Below are 25031 nucleotides of genomic sequence, written 5' to 3'. Positions count from 1 at the left end.
TATTAATAATAATAATAATAGTATGGTAATGGCAAGATACACGCGGGTATAAATTAATCATTCCTTTCGTAATATCTACGACGCCTTCGGGATATTCTTTAGAAATTACTTTATTTCTGGTCAATATTCATTAACGAGCAACTTTTCTCTCTGTTTCTTATCACGATTTTTTTCACTTCATCACAATTGTACCGTTAGAAATTATTCCAAACATTGTTAAAATGTCCATGAAATATATGCAATTGCCGTATTGAATAAGCGAGTAATGAAGTTGCTGTTTCACTGAATAGAAGTGAAATCTCCAATGCGTGTACTCAAGTATATAAGTTAAAAAAAGATTGGTACATCAATGCCTATTATTTTTAATCAATATTCATCATTTAACAATTAGGACCGAATTTTTACAAACCAACTCTAAACCACGACCCAATTTACAAATAAAAAGATCGATGTGTAAATTAACTATCAACTATTAATCTCCAATCCTATGTGAAGATATAATGTTCGGACCAAATTTCTAAACTAACGTGGACAATTCATGCGGCCTATTGGTGGTTGCTGCGCTACTTAGATCCAATGTGGCAGCCGGAAGACCAGAACTGACGCTGCCGGTTGCTTCCCGTGGCAAATGCTGCGATCTATTTAGCTTATTTCCAGGGCTCGGTGGCGATCTATCTGCTGGTGTATCCGGTGGCGTAACCACGTTTCTGTGTCCGCTCACGTTCAGATGATTGTGCGTCGCCGCGATCGGAGCTGGCGATGAGAGCAACAAGGGCGGTGGAGACATTGACACGTGTCGATGATGATGAGGGTGATGATAGTGTTGGTACTGTGCAGCTCGGCCGTGCGTTGCGTGGCTGGTATTTAGTTGGTTCGTCACGGGCCCGACTTTCGTTGGGCAGCCAGCATGGTGGATGGTTAACGGGCCACGTAGTTGTTGTTGCTGTTGTAGCTGGTGCTGGTTCTGGTGCTGTTGCAGCTGCTGCTGACGCTGCAGCTGTACCGCCGCTTCGCACTGTTCGCGCGCTAACACCTTCACGGCATTCGTCTTCTCCTACGAAATAAGAATGATAGGTTAGGTTGTAGTCAGGGGCCATAACAAATTAAAAAAGTTATAATATAAGAATTTACATTTTAGTTGAAATGATTCTAGTTACGAATAAGTATTAAAGATGATTCAAATCTTTTTCGTTACCGATAACCATGGTGAAAACTCTTTTGGATTACTTTCAGCCCTTGTCAATCTTATTGTCAATACTACATGCTTGAAGTAGAAGGAGGGGTACAGAGAAAAAGACTTTTTCTCAGCAAATATAATCGTTACTCAATTATTTTGTTCAACAGTTTTACAAATCTCCCAAAAATAAACGAGAATACGAAAATACACTGAATATCGTGTGTATGGTTATTTATAAAATCTCCTTGAAATAGTTGCGATCGCGGATCACATAAACAAACGAACCTGTCATTCTACAGAGTATCTTTTTCGGTGAAATTATGCAAACGTAAATGTAACTTCGGTAGAACTCCTCGAGAACTTGTAAGCTTATATCACTCTGACCCAACCAGTCCACTCTAAAGTGTATAATTTATAAAAGGGGATTATATTAATACGCGGAGGATGTGGTAGGTGGTAAGTTTTGTATATGAATGTTCGTTGATACAACGAATGGTTAAATGGAGGTTTTCATGAATGTGATAAGGACTAGATCGAATGTTTTAACACTTATAACTAGAATGCGTATTTTTATACAAGTTTGTAGTTTTACGAACATAATCAAAGAAATAAAATTTTAATCGAGATTTGTTTTCTTATATACGTATATTTAAGCGCATTTTATGCATTTTGCGCCATTTGCGTACTTTTCAATTTCGCACGAATAAAATAAAGATCAGCAATATAATTATAACGCTTCTTAAAAATGTGAAAAATCCTGGTTTCCTAAAAGCTTGCAATTGATTTCAGAAAAATTTTTATGAACTCTACCAGATAAATTATGGTAACTCTGAAAACAAAATTTCACGATAAAACGATTTCCGAGTACATACAGAATACACATAAAAGATGATTTAGACGTGTTTGAACGTGTTCGTTTTCTTTTTTAATAGCGATATGTTCTTACCCTCTGCCACACGAAGACGTTATGGACCATTGCGCATCCACAAAACACGATGCCAAGGCCTATGAAAACCGACGTAACGATTGCCGGTGTGACACCAATTACCTCTCAGAGAAAAGACATCGACTCCCGACTGTCGGACGCCAACGCCGCGACGCATCTTAGTCCCCATCAGAGATAAGGCCCCAACCCCGACTTTCGGACTCCTTGGAATCCACACCAAACCCCCCAACATCCCCAAGCCAGGGTGTATATACGCCGAGACTTCATCCAGCCCGGGGAGTTCTCGTTCTAGTTGCTGTTCTTGTACAACACCCCTTTCTCTGTTCAACGTTATTCTACTGTAAGTGCCAAAGTCATAATAAAGTTCGATAAAAGAGAATTAATAGTTGGGCTACGACTCAGCTTTTTTTTCTCTCGCAACCCAAGTATCCATTTTACGTGACACCGGCGTCGAATGAAACTGGATGAATGTATACAATATCATACCTGAAAGCATTGTTAGAGGATCATTATAACACGTATGCCATAACAAGCGGGACAAAGAATCAGCGCAAATACATATTCTCAATACATATAATTTTCGAAGCGTAAACTATATACATATGCTTTTCATTGAAATTTTCAATACTAGTCGCAAATTATTTTTCAATTAATTTATTATTTAAGTCTTTATATATCAATTCTCGACGAATAAATTACTTAAATTATAGAGAATCTATCTTCAGACAATAGAGAATTCAATATTTTTGGTCGTTAAGTAATTTACAAATTTCTAAAACGATTACGTTCGAAGTTTTGGACAGTATTTGAAGTTTCTAACATGACATTAAAAAAAATAAATAAATTTTATGATATAATTAAAAAAACGTTGTAGTCTATCATAATTTCTATTCCGTCAAATTTATTAAAACGCAGTTTTCTTCTGAACAGAGTCAAAATGTCCGTCTTGAATCGAGTTCAACAGCTTAACGATCGATCGAGCGAATGATAGCTGTGTAAACTAGCATGACACAACGTAAACTTTAGATTAGATCTCGATCCATCCACCAGCCGTATTCATGCATGACACGAATATTCTGTTTCAGCTCTTTATAAATTAATCTGTTAAAACTTCCCTAAAAGACGATCATTTTTATTTTTCTAAGAAAAATAATGACTATTCGGCGTTAAAATTAACTTTATTTCCATTAGATTTCTAAACTGATTTCATACACTCAGAGATAGTTCACAGTATCTTTTAGATTCATGCCTGAATTCAAGAAAAATTAAACGTATAACTTATGTACTAGTATCTTTCAAAAGGTTAAAGTTGACAGAATTGAAGGAATTGGTTCTTACCAGTTAGAAAGACGGGAATGCTAATGAAAAACCCTTCGACAGCACATATCCGGCTGATGGATGATTTTTGCAGGTACTTGTTACTCCTGAAACAGACAAAATTTGAAGTCAAAGTCAGTTTCACGATTCTATGATAATTGAGCGAAATAAAAATGTTAAGGAAATTCGAGGATTTGGGAATACAAATTATTGACTATATTTCCCACACAACAGTTATACATCTATATTACTCTCTGACGAACGTCTTGCACGCACGCTGGTCGCCAACCGACTATCCTAGATTCTTCTAACATCTGGCAACAGTCTTTTGTCTCCACTAAGTCCTTGACGCCCTCTAACCCTTACCCACACACTCTCATGTACAGTGTAAATGTATCACTTCCCTAACAATAAAGGAACCAGTTATTTGTTTAACAGCCAAGAATCTTTCAAAAATTCTACTGTAATTGATACTTCAAATATATTTAGTCAGACAAAGGATAATCATAATCGCAATGTTAATCTTAACTTTAATTCAAGGATCAAACAGTATCATTATACATATAAAAGTAAACATAAGTCTATCCACATTATTGTTATTATTATTATTATATGTTATTCTATAATTGATTTTTATTTCTTTATTATCAATATTATTCTATTTTCTATAATGATTCAATTATAGATCTTCTTTTTTGTCAATCATATTTCACTGAAAAGATCACTTTGAAAATAATCTAATAGTAAAAAATGAAAAATAATCTTTTTCTACCTTGTCTTCATTTTTTACAAACTTTGTCCACCGCCGTAAACCTATTAAATGCAGGAAACGACAAAGCAAAGCTGCTTCACATAATTCCCCGCTCATGCAGTGTCAATCAGCTCACGACCGCAAACGATACTGCTAATTTCCAGCGACCACGAACGATTTCATCGTAATTGCCGGTGTGAAATTTACCAATACGTGCTCGAATTGGTCAATAATGGATAGAGCGCTCTTGCACACACTAATCTACCAACAAATAATATTGACTCAATTGAACAACAGCGCCTAGATTAACGGACAAACCGCACGTTCCAAACAGATTTACAATCACGGCAGAAAATACATGCCGTTATAGATGTTTCCTGGTCAAGACTAATTTCCAGGCGTTAAGAACATTGTGACCGGAATCTAGGAAGAACTAGCACTTCCTGGAATAATACTATTGTGTCCTCGATGAATGTCTCTCCGCAATGCCCTCCAGTGAGTTGTTTTTGTCTTTGGTCGTACGACGTCCGGGATGAGAATTCGGGGAACGGTTTTGCGCTGCTGTAATACTCGCACAACCATCCATCTATGGGACTGCATCTTTTTAGGAGGACCAGTGATTAATCTTTTCCCACTCATTTTCATCTCTAATTTCTCATGAGGCTAAGATTCCTGCATCTTTTATCATAATAATTTATTAATACTATTAATAAATTGAGACAATTTTACACGTCGTATTTTGCGTTATAAGATGACTTGTAATTTGTAAAATTTACCTGTAAAATTCCTTTGTTTGTTTTACCGAAGCAATAGTTGGCATTTTTATACGACAATAAGAATTTGTTAATACTAATAATTTGTAAGGTTATCATGTTATCATTCTTCTAATGGATAGTATATTATTGAAACTTTTTTAATATTGAAACGCGATATTTTTTTGGAGAAGAAGTGCATAGTAGTAAAGAGTTGAATTCTACGGACGTAAAAAGTGGACATAACATTTTCTGTACATGGAGTCGTCTGGCCTAAACATTTTATGATTTCCGGGCAAAATACAGACGAATCCAGCGCTGATTTTAAAGTAGCTTTATCCAAATAAGCCACAATAAGAAATTCCCACGAAACAGTTGCGTTCATCCCCTTTCGAGGTCGCCGACCTCTTTGAATGCGTTTCAAGAGCGTCGTACCAATGAAACTTCGAGTTCTAAACTAATTTCTCAGCCTTTTGCGTTAAATTTAACCTTCCGCGTTAGTGTATTTCGGACGAGCTCCTATTTTACGCTTTCGTCGACTTCACCAACGTAACACGCAACATCCGGAAGTAAAACTGTCTCTTAAATTTGATGTGACACCAATACACGACGAGAAGAATCACAATGCCATTTTTATTCCACTTCGTTAATTTTTCGTCGTAAGGTTTAGCTGTAAATAGGATTAAAAAAATTTAGATTAACGAGGAATTTAAAATTGATCTGTTAAATCAACAATTTCCATTAGTTGTCAATAGATTTTATAAGCCTCAGATTACTGAGAAATTATACACATTGCAAAATATTTATCATTGGTTACCCACGCTACACGTAAATTTGATCAATCTACCAATGCACTAACACTGCAATAAATTTCTATTGCAACATTCCACGCTCCTTTGCCGCACCTTAAACTCCTCGCTAGATTTATTCCACCTTAAAGTGTCACATAACTCCTACGACACCGATATCAAATCTTAAACTCCACCAAATTCCAGAGAAATTTGATTTCGTCGAAAGTAAGAGATTAAACTTAAAAAGCAATTTATTTCATCTTTAAACTATCCCAAACTTCTTAAATATAATATATATATATATATAAAATATTATACACTTATTGTGTGCATTATATATTTCAAGAACTTTGCAATAAAAAATAAAACTTATTACATTTAAGATATGGTTATATTGCACAGGCTCGAATATGATAAAGAGGTTAAATAAATGTCTCGAATCTCCGCAACAAACTCACACAAACCACCTAAAACACGTATACACAATGTGCATTCACTACGAACTCGACTCCCATTCCCTGCCAAAATCACAGGCATGCAGAGTCAATTTCACTGCTCGAGCTAGTTGAATAGGGAAGAAGGTCGAGAGCTGGAGTTAAGGAGCATAGTTGGTAAAGAATCGCGTGCTGCCGCGCCATTAAGATCAAGCCCACGATCTCAACAATAAATATTAGACGGTTCTCTGACCTGCATTTCGCGTGCGACTCGGGACGATTCAAAAACGCGTAAATTTCCCATGAGTCGAATCAAACGTTCGCGATTTATCGCATTTAGGTTATATCGATATTGTCCACGAGTGGAGGCATTCAAACACAGATTGCTTTGTGTCACTCTATCGTAACTGCCCGTAATACATGATAATTTAATTTCGAATTCTTTGGAATATATGCACGTAACGAAAAATTTGTATTGGTTAGTCAATTGCAGACCAACCAGTTGTTAGCCAGTGAAAATAATGTAGATAATAATAGTGAAGAATTAGCTCGAGAAGAGTAAACAAACAAGGCGCCTTAATAAAGGGCACAATGTGGATCCGCAAAGTGATGGGATTTCGGCGCATGCGCATTGTTTCGCATCAACTTACAATTAGACATGCACGAAAGCTTCATTTCTGCCGCATACATACTTGGATTCGCGTGCATGAAATTCACAAAGTAGGTTATTGCTTGAAAAACAGCTTTCATCGAGCGAAGCTTTTAACCAGACTGAAATCAAGTCTTGGTTTCTTTAGAAATTCAGATGGAATAAGAGAAACCTATTTTATCTGTGGATAAAGGTTAGGCTGCATCGGTTGGCTTATATGACTTTCCGGTGACTTTGAAGGGTAATACGGCGCCGGCGGTCGAGAAGGTAACTTTTCTATTGAACGAGATCTCATTGATCTCGTCTAAGCAGGAAGAGTCTGTCGGCCCTTTGATTTTATACGAGTCTTTCCATTCACGATCGTGCGAGCTGGCTACAGTCGACGACACGGACCCCCGACAAAACTGTCTGAGCCTATTCAAGGCGACGTCAACTAGTTTCACTCGGAGAGATGAATGGAGATAAGAATCACCGGAGCGTCTCTGCGCTTCGATGACAATGATATTTGGTAAATCCTCTTCTTGTTTCTCGTTTTGAAAGAAGGTTGTAAAGAAGAGTGCTACTAGATCGTCTAGGGAAATCACACGGTATATATTGCGTAATGCTATTGATTTATCAAAAATAACAAGAGGTTAAGGAGCTGTGGGAAGGTTGATTCAATTTTTTATAACCTGACATCTCTTTGAACAAATGTCTTAAGAAACGCTTGAATAAAATGTTAAAAAAAATAATAATCTTTTAATGAAATAATCATCTAAAATGAAATCTTTTCCTGTATTTTTAGACAATAAGATTTACTATATCCCACGCCATAATAAGAATCAATTTGCTATGAACTGGTATCTCGGAAATTGTAAGAATTCAGAAAATATAAGGAGGCCGGAAGAGGTAAATGAAATCCACAGAAACATTGACCCAACCTCAGCCCAGTTAGCCAACAAACTAAAATATCTCGCTGCCTTTTCTATATTTACGACCAGAACGTGGTCATTAATTGAGTCTAGTGACTGCACCGTAGACGAGTCACTGACCGATGTTGCTTTAATGGATATGCGGAAAATCACGTGTTCCAGGTTCCAGGGATGTAGTTGTTTTCATTTCCGGAGAATACGGTCGACTCGCGTGTGTATACCAATCTATCTGAGGATAGGTGTTCGTTAGAATTACTAACTATATTACTTTCAACCTTGTGATTAAAATTTTTAAACGTCACTTAATAGCAATTCAGTCGAGTAAGTACAAACTTTCTAATGTCCTAATTTTCAAATCTTTATATTTTTTAATCTCAAAGATATTTTATTATTTGCCGTAGATCAAGCTTCGTGTTACCGGTACTGTAACATTACAATCCTACGAGAAGCAGAAAATAGTGAAAAAATCTGACCTAATGGATAGTAGTCAATATTCCTTTGACGCGTCTTATGCGAACCGCAGTTAGAGGAAATGCAAATAAGCTCTTGCGAAACGGTTTGCCGCACGACAAGCCTACGAACAACGCCCAATGTAAGTTCGGTGGGAGTTACAGGAAGAGGGACGTCTAAAATCAACTAGGAATCCCTATTCAATCGTCTAATTTTCGATTCCGGCATTGAACTTCCCGAAGAAAATTAAATACAATTCCGACTCGAGATTTAATTTCAGTCTCGTAGCTAATGCAATCTAATCGCGTTTGCAAGGCTACGCTTCCGGTCAGAAGCCACGCGCTTCGATCGCGTACTTTCCGCATAGGAAGCGTACGCTTCGGTACTAACCGCGTCGATTTTCAAAGGAATCATTGGACACCGGAAGAAGAAGAAGGAGTAAGAATAAAAGCACGTAAACCGGCAGGAAGTCAATCGAGACAAAATCGATATCGTTGAAAGTCGAAAAAAGACCCGAATTTAGGCTACAGTACATATTCGAATTGAATATATTCAAGGTTTAGATTTTCTTCTCCTGAAAATTATAAACATAAATGAGTCGACAAGCGATCTTGAAAAGCGTCTGTTCCATCTAGATTATGTAAATTGCGTGAATTACCGTTAGCCATAATTCATAATTTATCGAAAAAGCGCGCTACTTCTCAACCACGCTTTCCCCTACCAGCATCGACATTATCGGCAGATCGATAAGTATCAAAATACCACAAAGATATTAATCTCATCTTTCTTCTAACCGCGAAAAAATGCCGCGCAAATGATAAAACAACAGATCAGCCAGAAACATCGAATTCTCTACGCTTCCGACTGCAAGAAGAAAAACAAAGTTATTTGTGTATGATGGAACGTCTCTGGACGATGCTCTTGTCACAGACGAAATTCGAGCAGCTGTATATAACAAACCGAAATTCCGAACGCCTTATCGCGTGTGACCGTCCGGTCAGCATCCGTTCTTAGCCGCCTGAGTGGCATTCGATCACTCCAGCCGTTCTCCGAATTTTACACTAAGTATAAACAAAACCTTCTCCCACTCCAACGAATGGAAGAATATAAATTCTCCCTTCAAAATCATCCAGTCAGTCTAATAAAAAAATTCTTAACTAATCCAAGTATCGAGAGTGTACCATCGCGAACCGAAAAAATTGTATAAATTGAGTAAAAAATAAAAAGAACTTTATCTCCTTGTCGGAAATTAACAAGTTCCTTACTTTTTACCTTAATTTTACACGACACTCTTAAGCGGTCGAGTGCGCGCGAGAATAGCATCGCGGATCGGCATTTCCACGGTGAGGATTGTAAAATGGTTACGCAGATGATGGACCATACGCATGGACCGTAGAGACTATCGTGAATGATGGATCAGACACACATACGCGTTCTTCGCTCTTCCGATATTCTTCGTAACAACTGCTGCGATCTCGTCATTGGAAACGATCTCGGGAAATTCAATCACATATCGAGGAAATTTATAGAAAGCTACAGCTGTGTTCGAGTATTATTCTAGAGAAAAGTGGTTAACTCTATGAGACTAACGATACAATACGTCTCAAGATAACTTTTAGGAAAATGATTGTACCTTTAAAATTCTTTCGACACTTTTCGGTATATTCTTGTCATTGATTCTGAAAGTATTTGATTAATTTGTTGGTTAATAGGAAGTTGGTTAAAACCGAAGTTAGTTAAAGAAATAAGTAAACACGAAACCCGTGGATACTCTAGACATATGATTCTACCTGCACGCGACAAAAATATTCATGATCTGAACAAGGAAAGAAGTGTTGTTAGATTCGCGTCATGCTGCAAATGAAAGATTTACAGCTCGAACCCAATTATCTGTTACATTACATTCTCGGGCACGTGTAGGCTGAACGTCATGATATATGAACACAAGTAGAGAAAGAACAACATGGATATTTCGCGCGAAGAAAACGAAGCTTCACATATACAGTGTATAACCACTCGACAGTATTTGCTCACGAAAAATACGAGTTGTTAAAGTCTAACAAAAATTACGTATACAGTGGCAAAGAAGAAACTGTTATGCCGTTTACTCTTATTTCTAATTGACAGAAAGTCGTCAACGAACAAAGAGCGCTTTTTCTTATTCTCTGTACCTTCGCGATGCAATCACAGAAATTCTCCAAAATGCTTCGTGTCGACTAAACAAAGAAAAAAAAATGGCAGCTGCTAAGAGCAAACTACCTCCGGAATTTTCTTCGTTTCTAAGTGAACCAGGAAGAAAGAAGGGAAGGGTTAATGACGCCGAAACTGAAGGGTGGCCACGGATCGTTTGAAAGGGGCCACGACAACCGTTACGATTCAGTCGCACCTGTTCCTCTTCCTAGGTTACCACGCCGAACCATTGCACGCTTTTACGAGCGTTCCCGCGATAGTTTCCTGGCACTTGCTCGTCCTTTCAACGAAGGGTCGATCGGTTAATTTAAACTCTCGAAGGCTTTGTCCAGTCGGTAACATCGATAAGCTTAAGTCGAAATACGGATTTCTCGTAAATTCTGAATTTTATTGCCACCAGGATGTATATGGAGGCGACAGATGAAGAACACGATGTAAATTAGATTTCTTGCTTTTATAGAGAAGCAATTTTTAAATTGAACACCAGTCGTCGATCGGTTCTGTAGATCGTTTTTAATAACAAAATAAAGTTGGTTAGTCCATAAAGGTTTGTTCGTGTGAATCTTTCCATAGATCATCCGTAACGTAAATACCGCTATAACCGGCTGCAACTCGATACATTCGTACCGAATATTTCCAGCTAGCCTAAGGACCGCTATAAATCTTAGGATTTATTTTAGCTAAGGTCCTCCAAAGAGACAAACAGTCTTTGTTTATCAGTCTCGAAGTCGCCCACCTACCACGGGGACACACGAGAAATCTGCTATCTCTCACATACGACGCTGCCCGCTAGCAACACCCTCTCAAGGGCAGCTAGCATCCTTTTCCAACGACCAACACGAATTAGCCAATAAACATTAACGTACATTTCCCTCACTTTCCGAACCAAAGCTTTTCTCAACGAATCCGATGCCTTCGCATCCTTAGACACATCCCAACGAGTCTTCCTCCGCAGCAGCATCGCGACAAAAATGTCAGTCTATTACCGCGAGTTACCGCAGTATATCACGATCGTTATACTTACACGGTTCGAGCCGAATAATTATCTAAGCTCTCGACATCTCGTGCAATCATTGTCCGCACTCGCAGCGTATCTCGAATCGTAGCTATCCAAGCTCTATCTTATAACCGCGCATTCGCGAACCGAATACAATCGCGAATCCTGTATCAAGTGTACTCATTGACATTAGAGTGAATAAACATTTATCGTTCAAGAAATCTGAGTTTTCCTTCCGACCCTATCACGACATACCACCTCAAATTGGAGACCCCGACGTGATTATCCCCGAGTGCTCGTGAAACGTAACACAATGAATCTAAATCAGTTCGAAATGACCAATAACGCCCCCTCCGCACGTACGAAGGCCGGCGGGGACAACGCAGACTCGATTAGCGCCCTTCTCGTGCCACCGTTCTGGTCTGACGACGTCGACTTGTGGTTCAAGATGCTGGAAGTGCAGTTCGAAACTGCCCGGATCACTCGTGACCAAGAAAAATACCAGGTCGTCATCGCGAATCTCGACAAGTCGCTCGCGAGATTAATTCGAGACGTATTCGACGCCGCACCGGCGACAGAGCGTTACGAGTACGTCAAAAAGGAGCTCATCAAGCGATTGGGAGAGTCGTACGCCAAGAGACTCCGACAGGTAATCGAGAACGAGCAAATGGGGGACAGGAAGCCCTCTCAGTTTTACCGTGATCTCAAAAGCCTAGCCACCAATTCGTTAGCAGACGATGTCATTTTCACCGTCTGGGAAGGTCGACTTCCACAGCGCATACGGAGCATCCTAGCCTCTGTACAGAACAACGATCCGGACTCCCGCATACAAATTGCCGATAACATTTACGAAGCCACCCTGGAATCAGGGCAGATTGCCGCGGCCAGCGCAGGCCGACTACCTGCGATAACCCTCCCCCCTGGCCAGAATAGCGGAATAGGCGACGCCATGGCAGCCTTCGCCAACTTGGTCACCGAGCGGGTAGCGCGAATGGACGCCCATATGAGCGAGATGCGAGCGCTAGTAGCCGAGCAAAGAAGCAATGAACACCGTAGGGCACGAGTACAATCACGCTCGCGTACACGATCCCGCCGCCGTTCGCGCCCTCGCGATACGCTACGGCAAGACGGGCTGTGTTACTATCACACACAGTTCCGAGAAAGCGCGAGAAAGTGCACACCCCCTTGCTCCTGGAACTCGGAAAACCGGACCAGCCGGCCGTAAAAGCGGCAAACGACGACGGTTTGGCATCTCGCCGCATATTCGTAACGGACAAGAACTCGCGGATCTCCTACCTCATCGACACCGGCGCAGATGTTTGCGTATACCCGCGCAACAAGCTACACGGACACGTGAACAGAAGCGAGTACGAGCTATTCGCGGCCAACCTGTCCCTACGCAGAGCATTTAAGTGGGATTTTACCGTAGCCGACCTCAAAACACCCATCATTGGCATGGATTTTCTAAGCCACTACGGGTTGCTCGTGGACCCGCGAAACAAAAGGCTTATCGATACGATAACACAGACGTCATCAAGGGGATACACCGCCACAACAGACGAAGCGGCCGACAAGACCGTCATCGGCGAATCACCATACCACCAACTCCTGGCAGAATTCCCGGACCTCACCCGCCCACGGATCTTCGGAAAAGAGAGAATTCGACACGGTATGCTACACCACATCGAAACTACACCTGGTCCACCAGTCTACAGCAAACCGCGTCGGCTTGCACCTGATCGACTTAAAGAGGTAAAAGCGGAATTTGAACACATGATCGAGCAAGGCGTGATGCGACCATCGAAAAGCCCGTGGGCATCACCCCTGCACGTAGTGCCGAAAAAGGACGGAAACCTGCGTCCATGTGGCGACTACCGTGCGTTGAACGTCCGCACCGTACCCGACAGATACTCACCGCCACATATCGAAGACTTCGCGCAACATCTGCATAGTAAGCGAATCTTTTCAAAAATCGATCTAGTCCGCGCTTACCACCAAATTCCGATTGCGTCCGAGAACATTGAAAAAACCGCGATAACAACGCCTACCGGACTTTTCGAAACAACAAATATGATGTTTGGACTTCGGAACGCCACGCAAACATGTCAGCGGTTCGTCGACGAAATCATACGCGGGCTCGATATCGTCTACGCGTACATCGATGATTTTCTCATAGCCTCGAACGACGAAAACCAACATCGTGAACATTTGAAAATCTTGCTCAACCGTCTCAATAATTACGGCGTTGTGATAAACCCCACGAAATGCGAATTCGGCGTGCACGAAATCACATTCCTCGGATACTCGGTAAACCCCGACGGAATTAAGCCGCCGCCCGAAAATGTCGAAGCGATTGTAAAATTGTCGAAGCCCGCGAACGCCAAGCAACTACGTAGGTACCTCGGTATGATAAACTTCTACCGACGTTTCATACCGGGGGCCGCAAAAACACTTGAGTCGCTCAACGACCTGTTAAAAGGCGCGAAAAAGGGCAACGCGCCCATCGAGTGGTCGGAGCAGTAGGAAAACAGCTTTCGCGAATCGCAACGTGCACTCGTGGACGCCACGATGCTGGCGCATCCGATACCAGGTGCGCCTATCAGCCTCACGGTAGATGCGTCCGACTACGCAATGGGGGTAGTATTACAACAACGCGCGAATAACCAATTACAACAGCTAAGATTCGCAACAAAATCTTTGACCCCCGCTCAGCAAAAATATAGCGCGTACGATCGCGAACTACTCGCGATATACACCGCAGTCAAACATTTTCGACACGCCTTAGAAGGCAGAAACTTCACAATATAGCGACAACCGTTGCCTCGGCCCTCCTCTCTACATAGATAGCTCGTTTCGGCGTACCTTCAAAAATAACGACTGATCAAGGCCGCCAGTCCGAATCAAACCTATTCAATGAACTATGCCGGTTGCTCGGCATTAAGCATTTACGCACAACAGCCTATCACCCCGCATCCAACGGAATGGTAGAGCGCCTACATCGACAATTAAAAGCAGCAATAAAATGTCACAATACGAGCAACTGGGTAGGAGTCCTACCAATTGTTTTGTTAGGCATAAAAACCGCTATCAAGGAGGACCTGAACGCAACGGTAGTCGAAATGGTTTACGGTACTGGCATACGATTGCCTACAGAATGCTTCGTACCAACGAAGCAACAGGCCAACTCGGAATTCGCGAACCGTTTAAAGGAGCGAATAGAGAAAATCAGTCCTCACCCGATTACGCGACACGGCGAGAAGAACACCTTCGTGTTCCGCGAGCTCGAAACATCACCATACGTATTTATACGCCATGACGCTCCAAGCTCTATCTTATAACCGCGCATTCGCGAACCGAATACAGTCGCGAATCCTGTATCAAGTGTACTCATTGACATTAGAGTGAATAAACATTTATCGTTCAAGAAATCTGAGTTTTCCTTCCGACCCTATCACGACATACCACCTCAAACAAATAAATCAAAATCGTAAAGTATGTTATAAATAAAATTTGTCTTCACGAGGTGTTGATCCCTCATAAAAGAAGTCTTTTATATCTCGCAGACGATTCATAACATGACGTCTACTTTAACTTGTTCCTTATACCTCCTTGTCGAAAAAGTTAATAGTTTACAAATTCGAACATTACATATGTGACGGAAGAAAAGAGAGAGAGAGCGTTTCGTCCTGGGACTACCGGTGGATTTGTCAGTAAGGCTATGCTCGGTAGTCCCTGCCTTAGACGTAGAGTGAGTCTCGCTAGGTGCGGTATTTATATCAATCGCTCGTATATTCGACCCCTAGCGAGTTAGACAGACAGACTCGTTGTCGTCGTAGCCCTCTAGTGTTGGCGGTTGGTACCAGCGGCTCAACCTGTCGGCGTCCTATTGATACCGATCCGCCACACATATCTACATAACATCGGCCATTATATTTGCCAAACCAAATTTGTTTTCTTGTAACATTCTGTGATTAATTAATGCTACAACAAACTTAATCTAGAGTGTCACGTGCAAAATTTGCACGATAAATCAGATGACTACGATACAATCTTCAAATACGATCGTATCTTTCGTATACAAATTGATAGTTTCCACCTAACTGACAGATTTTTATACCCTTGAAAAAATAACGTCTTGACGAACAATTCACGCCAATCAACGCCAAGAATGAATCACGCAAATTCTACTGGAAGTCCTCTATTCACTTTTTCGATTTATCATCAGCTGGAAACATCAAAATTATCGGCTGGTGATTGGGAATTAATCGAAAAATACATTACAAGCATTGAGACACGCGAGTGCCCGTTTCTTTCTCTATTTTTCTGTCTGCTTGTTGGAATATTAAGGCGCAGTCACGGCCCGCCAAATTTATTCCCGATCCGTAGTGCCCTGTGTCGGTGAAGAAATTTGAAATGCCGGATTCGAAGGCGTGGAATGCCAACAGCCACGACAGAGAGCGCTCTTCTCTCTTTCTGGTGGAAAGACGAACGGGTGCACGCGTATGCTCGGACGCTCTGACGCACGAAGAACCGCCCGTGAACAGAAACCAGACACGCGTGTAACGTTAAACCGGGCCGTCGATGAAAAACGAACAAGACTTTCGCGACCGATGGGCGTTTTCAATGACAGACCGAATCGTTCAGTTTCACGGTTCGTTCGGGGTCACAGTAGCGTTCATCTTGGCATAAAAACGCGCTAGAGACGATTTCTCATACATTGGTTAAAGTTGATGTGTGTTTCGGCGAATTGTCGTTTGGAGGAGCGATACACCTAAAGAAGCGCACATATTCATAAGAATCTACGTTTCGTATTCTTCGTATCGATATCTTTATTTTTATTGGTCGTATCATGTTCGATGTAATAGTTGGTTTTTTAGCTAGTGAATTAACAAGATTTAATAAGAAATTTAGTACACATGCTCCATGCGTCGTGTTTGACACGTCGTTGTTAAACTCTCATTTATAGGAAATTCAAAGCTGTATTTTCTCACCCAGCTTAAACCTTACGAACTCTTTTCACGCGTTTCACCCGTCATTGAACGAAACGATGAAAACGTTCATCCATCCACGTCTCTCCAGTAATAATCCAATTAACCTGTTTCCCCAATGAGTCGAAATCCGCGATCGAAACGTGAGATCGCGAAGAAAAATGCGCGCCTACTTTAGAATTGCGCCATCCAACAACGAAAGAAGAAAACTTCGTGAGCCAGCAACTACTTTGTCCAAAAGTGGCTTTATTCGAAAAGTCTGCTGTTCAGCGTGTTCGCGCCAGCAGCACCAGAGATCCCTTATCACGGACCATTTAAGTAATGAGCCGGCACTTAGCAGCGCCGCTTGTCTTTCATTCTTCTCGTGTCTCTGTGATCGTCGTCGCCGTCGTTGGTGTCGTCGTTGGTGTCGTCGTTGGATCTGTGTCATACTTCGGTTTTTTTTCCTTTCATCCTCGCGTCTCAGACTCGGTAGCGTGGTACGGAAGGAGGGACGGGCACCGAGCTTCGAGTGACAATGAGCAAGCGAAGAGGAACGGCCGTCTACTACCGGGACCCACCATTAAAGTTCGTGCTTCTTTCGGAGCACGTCTGCACACCCCAGGGCTCCTTCTCCTTCGCTAACAATGCCACTTTGCAGACTTCGCAGTTATCTTCAGCCGGGCGACCTTCGGCTAAGGCTTCCTAGCTGGCGTGCACCAGAGACACTGACCGAGAACCCTCTTGCTTTTGGTCTTTCGTTGCCAGTTGACTCATTCATAGGGAACACCATTGTCGGAGAATCAGTTTCAGAACGAAGGAGAATTGTTGGTGATCTTTAGTTAATTTAGAGCGGAAGGTTTCGTAATTTGTAATTTGTAGTTTACAACAGAAATTCCTATTGTTTATTAGGGAACTTATGCCGCAGTTCCTTACATTTGAGGGAGGTCTATGGTAGAAATTTTTATGGTAGAAAAATATCGTAGGAGTCAGGCTCCATTATTAATAATACGGATACAGCTGTGCATCTTTTACTTTGTAATTTTAACACGAAAATATCCAATGATCTTCGGAGTATTTGAAAACATTTTGGAAACAATTAATTTGTTAACTGCGACGTTTATTTCCTTACATTTGGGGGAGGTCTATGGTAGAAATTTTATGGTAGAAAAATATCGTAGGAGTCAGCCTCCATTATTAATAATACGGATACAGCTGTGCATATTTTACTTTGTAATTTTAACACGAAAATATCCAATGATCTTCGGAGTATTTGAAAACATTTTGGAAACAATTAATTTGTTAACTGCGGAGTTTATTTCCTTACATATGGGGGAGAGGTCCATGGTAGAAATTTTTCAGGAGCGCGAGTAACCCGGGAAAATATCGTAGGATAATTAATTGTTAATAATGCGGATACAGCTGTGTATATTTTACTTTGTTATTAATTTTAACACGAAAATATCCAACGATCTTCGGAGTATTTGAAAACATTTTGGAAACAATTAATTTTTAACTTTTTAAAGTTTAATTTCAAAAATGCTTCTATGGGGTGAGCAGGTAAAATCAAGCAATAACGAATAAACACGTCGAACGTAGTTAAGTGGTTAAGAGCACAAGAAGACAGTTCTTCGCATACCCGTCGACACTCGGACTATTCCTTCTAGCTAAACAGCTCTCTAGGAGAAAATCGAGCATTCCAATTCAGCAGAATCTTGAATTGTCTGGAAGCCCTGGAGGCAAAGCAGGGGAAACAACCGTTGAGCGAAAGGACGAGGAAAAGAGAGAAAGAAGGGAAACGAGAAGCGTCCGGTGACGTTGCAATTTTAATCGTCCTCCGGTTATCTCTTCTGGGCACACTGCGATAGTGTGACACAACCGGTAATATTAACTTAGCAGACAGCTGTAAAAGTTAGTCGTGGTGATAATGTAGCATAAAGAATGGCTGTGTCCTGTGTCATCGAACGATCGATAAGCCGCTAGTTATCAATGTCCAAGCTAGATCTATTGTTCAGAAAGGAAAACAAAGGATGGTCGACCACAGAAAACGGTACACTTTCTTCCCTAAAGGCCATTCTGCCAGATGTGGTTAATCGAAGCAGTAGCTCAGATGTAAACTGTCCTCTTCTCTTTACTCTTAGTTAACCAATAGTTGGGCGAATCACCAGAAATTTACAACAGGGGCCCCAATCGGTGACCTGGAAATTCTGGGGCCTGAATACCTGTCTAACGAACACCTGTCTACTTCGATCAGTGTTTGCGTTACCGTTGCTTACCACCAGCCAAAATAAATAATTACAAAGCATGATTTAACACTAACTCTACCAGACCTGGTCAAAAGGCCGTGTTTCAACATTTAATTTAGAATTGTACAGTCATTGTTGTTTCTTCTCTTCTTCTAACTTTATATAGATTCTTACGTCAACAAAAATTGAGAAATTGATTAGTCGGATAATATAAGAATTTACATAAAGTTGGAGTTAGCGTTAAGATAATAAATTCGCACTCTTATAAACCGATTTATAGAATACTGCTCCCACTATAGTAAAATGAAATATACTATAAATAGACGAAGAATTTCATATGTTGCTTAAAAACGTTTCTCGCAAAGAACCAATCTTTAATCTAAATATATATATCCAAACTCCGGAATATACTCTGCCCGTTCCCAAATCTCATTCTATGCTAATTTGATTATCTGAAATCGCAGTGCACGAGTTTCAAGATCGACAGCTAATTTCGTCCGTGTCCAATCTTCATTATTCTCTTCTTCTCTGTTATTTGTTTTCGAAACAAAAGTTACGATACGTCTCTGTAGTTGCATACATTACAATGTTAACGGCTCGTTCTCCAACATTTCGAACAGCTTGAACAAATCTCGTTCCAATGGCCTGCCAATCAAGCCTAGTTGTGGAATAACGCAACACGCACAATATCAGCCGCATCTTCGTAGTTTGGTACATTAAAATAGTCAGTGGAATATAGTGGCATAAATTTGACTGCGAACTCCTGGGACACTCTATATAAGGAAAGGACCCTATCAAGGGAAGAACAAGATTCGAGTAAAACCTGATCGAACAGTAATATTCGTTGGAAAAACTTGTTAGATGGTAATATTTGCAGGAAAACATCGTCGCACAATTACGGTCACAAGGGAGACATGGTCACACGGTAACATTCGCAAGAAACTTTAATATGCCAATCACGCACAACGTCTGGATGCTTTAAGAAACAATGATCTTTCTATCTGCCGAAGAGCACACGACATTTTCCCATGCGAATCAAACTCGCCACGCGATAAAAGACCGCCACTGGCCAAAAAACTGAGCGAAAGAAAAAGGACGGAATTAAAGAACCGAAGAGAAAACTCAAAACGGCGTGTCCGTTGAGGGTAATCACAGTGTTACGACCGTTCGCGGAGAGACGCGGTCGCGAGGAAAACGCGTCAGCGAGAGGCGTAAATTCTCGCTACGATTAGGTGAATCGACGCCGCGAAGTAGTCGTTCCCCTGTTTCGGTTAAGATAACAGAGGTGGTTAAATGAATATGACACAGCAGAGTAAGTTATATTTCACCGTTTATTCCAACAACTTATAACGACGACAGTTACGCTGGTGCGTATGTACGAGATGAGTGAGTGACTGATCTACGGGTGTGTATACCCGGTTGAAGGATGTTGACCGTTCGAAGGATGTAAAATCAGTACTGTCTTGGGAGACGATGCTGTCTCGGAGGAAAGCTAAGGAGGGGTGTGTCTAGCGCACGGGACCATCGGATTTGTTGGTGACGATTTTAGTTAGGAGAGTGAGGGAATAGGCTTCGTTGTTAATTGGTCACACGAAGGGTCTTAACCGCCCTCGAGAGAAAGTGGTTAGTGGGAGGAAAGTTGCAGCGTACGTGAGAAAAACTAACTTTCCCTTGTCACGCCGTGGTAGACAATAGTCTTTGGAAATTCTTCGGAAACAGACGTTTGTTTGGTTTGAAGGACCTTTACTAGGAAATCTATGAGATTTATGGAAGGTACTTGAGACTGTTGAGGGTACGCAGTGAGTATCCGAAGACATCTGGTTGTCATCTTGCCCGCGGTGTGTGGCCTCGGCTAGGTAGAGTGTTACGCGACGTAACACATAGTGATTTGGCCGACGATTTCGGCCAATCTGCATAACTTAACGCGCGTTTCCATTCGCTAGTAATTAGAGTCGGCGATGCTTACTTTGTCTCGGTCGGCAACGAAAAAGATAAAAAAGAAATCCGATTGACCAACGATAAGGGAACTTCCGAGCAGAAACCACAGATCCCATCTCGAGGAGTATGTATCGTCTTTAACGAGCCTTATTTTCGCTTTCGAGTTGCGTGTCACGGGAGGCGAGCATATCTATATTCCCTTTGTAACTTGATCTGCACTGCACTGTGTGTATTCGATAATATTTTTCGCAAACGTGCGTGCTGAATTTGCTGGGAGAATTATTAGGTAAAACGGAGAATATTGCAATTTCTACACAAAGGGCGTGTCACGATCTTTCAGCTTGGTCACAAATTAATATAGCGTAGTCTATATAAAAAATCTTAGTAATAAAATTATTATACGATTTCCTGCGTGCACGACGCTCGAGGAATAAACGAAAGTGTAATTTTCATTTTCAAGGTTCGCGTCACGAAACATACGCATTTACGGATACATCTCACCACACAGTATCGTATCGTGATTGCAGACACGTGTTTGATCAGTAAAAACGGGACACGCGGTCGGTGAACGCTTGCACGTCAAGTACAGGATGTGAATTTTTGCGTTTCGTCCTCCAGGCCGCGTGAGAAGAAACACTAGACAGGCCTCTGATATATCGCACGGGATACGGGACACTGCGTTTGTTCCAGACGCACACAGATAGGCCACGCATGGACGAATGAGAACTTATATTCCGGCACAAGGATAATGATTGAGGATAGCGTCGCCAGATTATAGAAATTAATGGTAATCATCGTTCGACCGCGAATCCCGCGAATTCCCAGCTACCAGGAAAATGCTTATTTTTCTTTTCTTTATCAATACCTAAGTAAGTTTGAAAAGTTACATGTACAACAGCAACAATGTAAATATGGATGTTGTTGACATTTAGGAGGGAAAATGTCGATGACTATGAGAGTCCTTTTTCCATCATATGTATAGTTCGGATTAAAGGATATTTGTATCTCAACGTTTATTTGCACTTTTAGAAGTTTCTCTTTGTGTATTTTGTTTGACTTCCGAATTTTCAAAGATAACAGTATCTTAAGGATACAAACTTTAAACGTATATATTTTTCACACCTTGTTCGACCTTCGGGTTGAGTAAAGTACGGATTATGTACAAAGGAATTTAAAGCGTTATAAATCACAGATTTACCCAGCGTGGCATAAAACGAAAACTCTACTCACCAATGTCCTTGATACGAAGTCTTGACGAGTTTCACAGTGAAGAGGAACTGTATAGCGCACATGAGGAGACAGCAGAGGTTTAGGGAGAGGGCGAGTGCGCACAGCGCTAACGTCACCTCGTAGACAATCGTATACTCTTCCGGGCTGATCAGGCTACTCGGCGTCACCGTTAACGGTGAGATCTTCAGCAAGAAGATCAACGAGAGTAGCGCCAGTAACAACGACACTAGACACAATAAACCCAAACTGGTCAACGTCTCTTTCGCGCTAACTTCGTGGTCCTTGTGATTCCTTGACAGGGACGACGACCAGGAAGCGTTCAAGGGGTACGCCGTGGAACCGGGACCGGTTAACTGTCCCCCGGTAGTCGTACCCTGAAGAGCAGGTGCAGGCGAAGGTGTCGCCTGACTGGGTAATCTGGACAGTCTCGAGATATCAAAGCCTCCATTCGCTTTAGGTCTGCTGTCCTGGTGCAGCGGCGCCGGGGATATCACCCCCAATGTAGTCGACAGATTATTATTATTGTTATTGTTATTCCCACCGGCAACAGGACTGACGCTGTTCACAGAATGCTTCGACGTGGACAACGTGGACAGATTAAGAGCGTGCGAGTGATTCAATCGTTGAGAAAGATTGTTCACGCTCAACTGAGAATGATTCAAAGGGTGTCTGTGAGTGGAAGATGGCGTGGTGGCAGCCTGATGCACGTTGGCTCTTTGATGGACCACCGAGTCGTAAACGTCGACTCCCCATCCTTGGCTTCCCCGTGTCGTTCCACGAACGTTGCTGTTTTGGTTGTAATGATGGTGTTGCTGTTGATCCTGTTGGTGACCAGAATGATGGTGGTGGTGGTGGCCGCCGTGCAACGAGCCCGAGCTCGCCTGGTAGTCATTGTGCTGGTGCCTGGAGCCCGCTGACGACGGTTGCCCCGTCAGGATATGCTTCAGCATTACTCGACGCTGGAATGCCTGAGGAAGACTGCGCTTCTTCCTGCTCCTCTACATGGCGCTACGCGGGACTCGCTTCTGAGCACGTCTTTCTCGTTGGAGGTTTCTTCTTTCTTTTCTTTCCCAGTAGAATTTTTACACAATTCTTTCTCTCTTTTATCATTAAATTACCTTTAATTCTTAACGACCTTTAATCTTTGTCTCTTCTTTCCTATATATATATTTTTGTTTACTTTTCTCCGTAGCGAATTTTGTCTTTCTGACGCGGGATTAGGTTCCTGGACTTAGGGAGTTGCTACACGCCAGCTCCACCATGGCGACGGCATTCACTAGGCAGCCTACATAGCCACCTTTCAGCTCACGCTTCGGGATACTTTTTCGCTGAGATTCTCCGCGATGAGGCATGAAAGCAGAGACCACCGTCTGCGGAGGCATGATTATTCTATTGTTCCTTTTAACGAGTAATCGTTTTACTCGAGTCCTCTTACTAAACCGTAAGTACGAAAGACTATTATACTTAGATAGGTACTTGGTCTCAAGAACCAACTTATTTTGGTCTTTCGATTAAGTTCTTAATTAAATGCTCAATTAGATATTCATAAATATATCTTCATAATATTTCCCTCATCTATTTCTTTGACATTCTAGTAACCTCGTTAAGACGTCCGCCACTTCAACTTCTATCTACAAGTGGCAAAAACTGAAGCTGACCTTCTTCATGGAGAAACATGCCGGAAATGGCATCCGCACGTGTGAATAATTATACTCAGTGTCCAGGTAGTTCTTTCGATCATCCGATAGAAGTCGTTTCTGTTTTTCAGAGTTCGTTCACGCCTCCAGAATGTAAAAATATCCAAGGAAGTACCATTAGGAAGCAATGAAATTCAGAGCTTCTGTGGTTATTCCTTTTTCTGATTGTTTCTTTTCTTTGCCCAAAATGGATGATTTCTATATCAAATTGTTTATTCGTATTTTTTTTAATATTCCTTGAGATTTTCATTCAACTCGATTTCGAATTTTTTACCACCCGATCTTCTGGTTGACGTCGTTAAGAAAGAGGAACGAGTGCACAGGAAGCATGGTCGGCGTGAGCATGATTAGATCCGGTCTGCCCGATGACCTTGCCAGTGATAATAGCGGTTCGTTAAGGTGGTTGCAGTCTTGGTTTGCTTCTGTTTCGATTTCCAGCGAACTCGTCAGCCGGCATGGCTTCCGAGATGCTCCCCCTGAAACAAGTCGAAGGGAAATAATTAATGGACTCTCTGTTCGATTGTACGTGGATGACAAGCTGACCGTAAAAAGAAATATACAAATACGATTAGAAAATATAATCCGAACCCCTTTCGGTTTGATCTGAAGGTTTCTTTTTCTAGATGGAACCAAAGATTCTTATCTGGTTTATGGTGAGCTAAGGAACTCTTTGAAAACAGCATTTATAACTTTCGAAAAAGAGACAGGTACTGAGTATTTCTTGCGCGAACAATTGAATAATTAATTCGTTCTCTAAATATCCTTATCTGTTGTTCCTAAAATACATAATGATTGGAAGCTTCTTACGGGAAGCGCAATCAGCCGCTGATATCATTGAAGTCGAAACGCCATTAAAACCATATTACGATTCGCATGCGACATGCTCCATTCATGAAAACACAAAAGCAATAAACAAGTACAAATCAACGAAATAAATCCTCCGAGAACGAGACGTTACAGGAATTATACCATTGCGAGGATACAAAAGACTTGCTCATGAGCTACTTCCTTCAAGTAGTCGAGCGGTGTATTTTCCGGTCGTTAACTTCCATATAATGGGATATTAAAGAGTACGGATACAACGCTGCTATTTTTCAACTGTTCATTATCAAATTACGCAGCGGGAATCGTTGCAACGACAAAACTGTAACGACTCGTACCTGCGTATCTTCCATTTAGCTGCGGTAAACGCTGACTTGTCTGCGTTTTTTTTTCACTTCCTCGTTACGGAAACCAAGAAAAGTGATTCACAATACAGTTTCTAACTGTACTTCTCGCGATTCTTTCTTAGAAACAAGCAATTGCTTCTTTTCAATTTCCTAAATCTATAATAAAACAGTCCATTCCTTGAATAGAAATTAACTTTAAAACTTTAGGCGCATACATTGTACGTATCGTATGTATGTATTTTGATTTGAAAAGAAACGCGGCAAACGCCTTTGAAAAGATGTTAGGTTTTCAACGCCTTAACTAACTTAATTCCAGCGAGTTGTAAATCTGCTGCATCTCCAACATCTGAATATCAATCTTTTACAATGACTTGCTCTCCAATTTATTAAAATTACATCTCTCCCGTTGCACCGACCTT

At 41.4% G+C, this 25031-nt stretch overlaps 1 protein-coding gene and 1 long non-coding RNA gene across 2 annotated transcripts; one reads left to right on the top strand and one right to left on the bottom strand.

The window, feature by feature from the left end:
- Window positions 1–370: 370 nt before the first annotated feature.
- LOC117240298 lies at window positions 371–22729 on the bottom strand. Its single transcript, XM_033506281.1, has 5 exons — window positions 21747–22729; window positions 3462–3547; window positions 2569–2609; window positions 2124–2225; window positions 371–1054 (listed from the first exon to the last, which is right to left on the bottom strand). The coding sequence occupies exons 1-5, from the start codon at window positions 22694–22696 to the stop codon at window positions 518–520; spliced, it is 1716 nt and encodes a 571-aa protein (XP_033362172.1). The 5' UTR covers window positions 22697–22729; the 3' UTR covers window positions 371–517.
- LOC117240299 lies at window positions 22705–23221 on the top strand. Its single transcript, XR_004494654.1, has 2 exons — window positions 22705–22795; window positions 22939–23221. It is a non-coding gene; the product is annotated as an uncharacterized LOC117240299 (long non-coding RNA).
- The last annotated feature ends 1810 nt before the right edge of the window (window positions 23222–25031 follow it).

The sequence above is a fragment of the Bombus vosnesenskii genome, unplaced genomic scaffold, assembly GCF_011952255.1.
Source record: "Bombus vosnesenskii isolate JDL3184/JDL3185 unplaced genomic scaffold, Bvos_JDL3184-5_v1.1 scf7180000014584, whole genome shotgun sequence".
Classification (NCBI taxonomy): Eukaryota; Metazoa; Arthropoda; class Insecta; order Hymenoptera; family Apidae; genus Bombus; species Bombus vosnesenskii.
The sequence above is the reverse complement of the archived record's forward strand: the minus strand, read 5'-3'. Positions and strand labels throughout refer to the sequence as shown.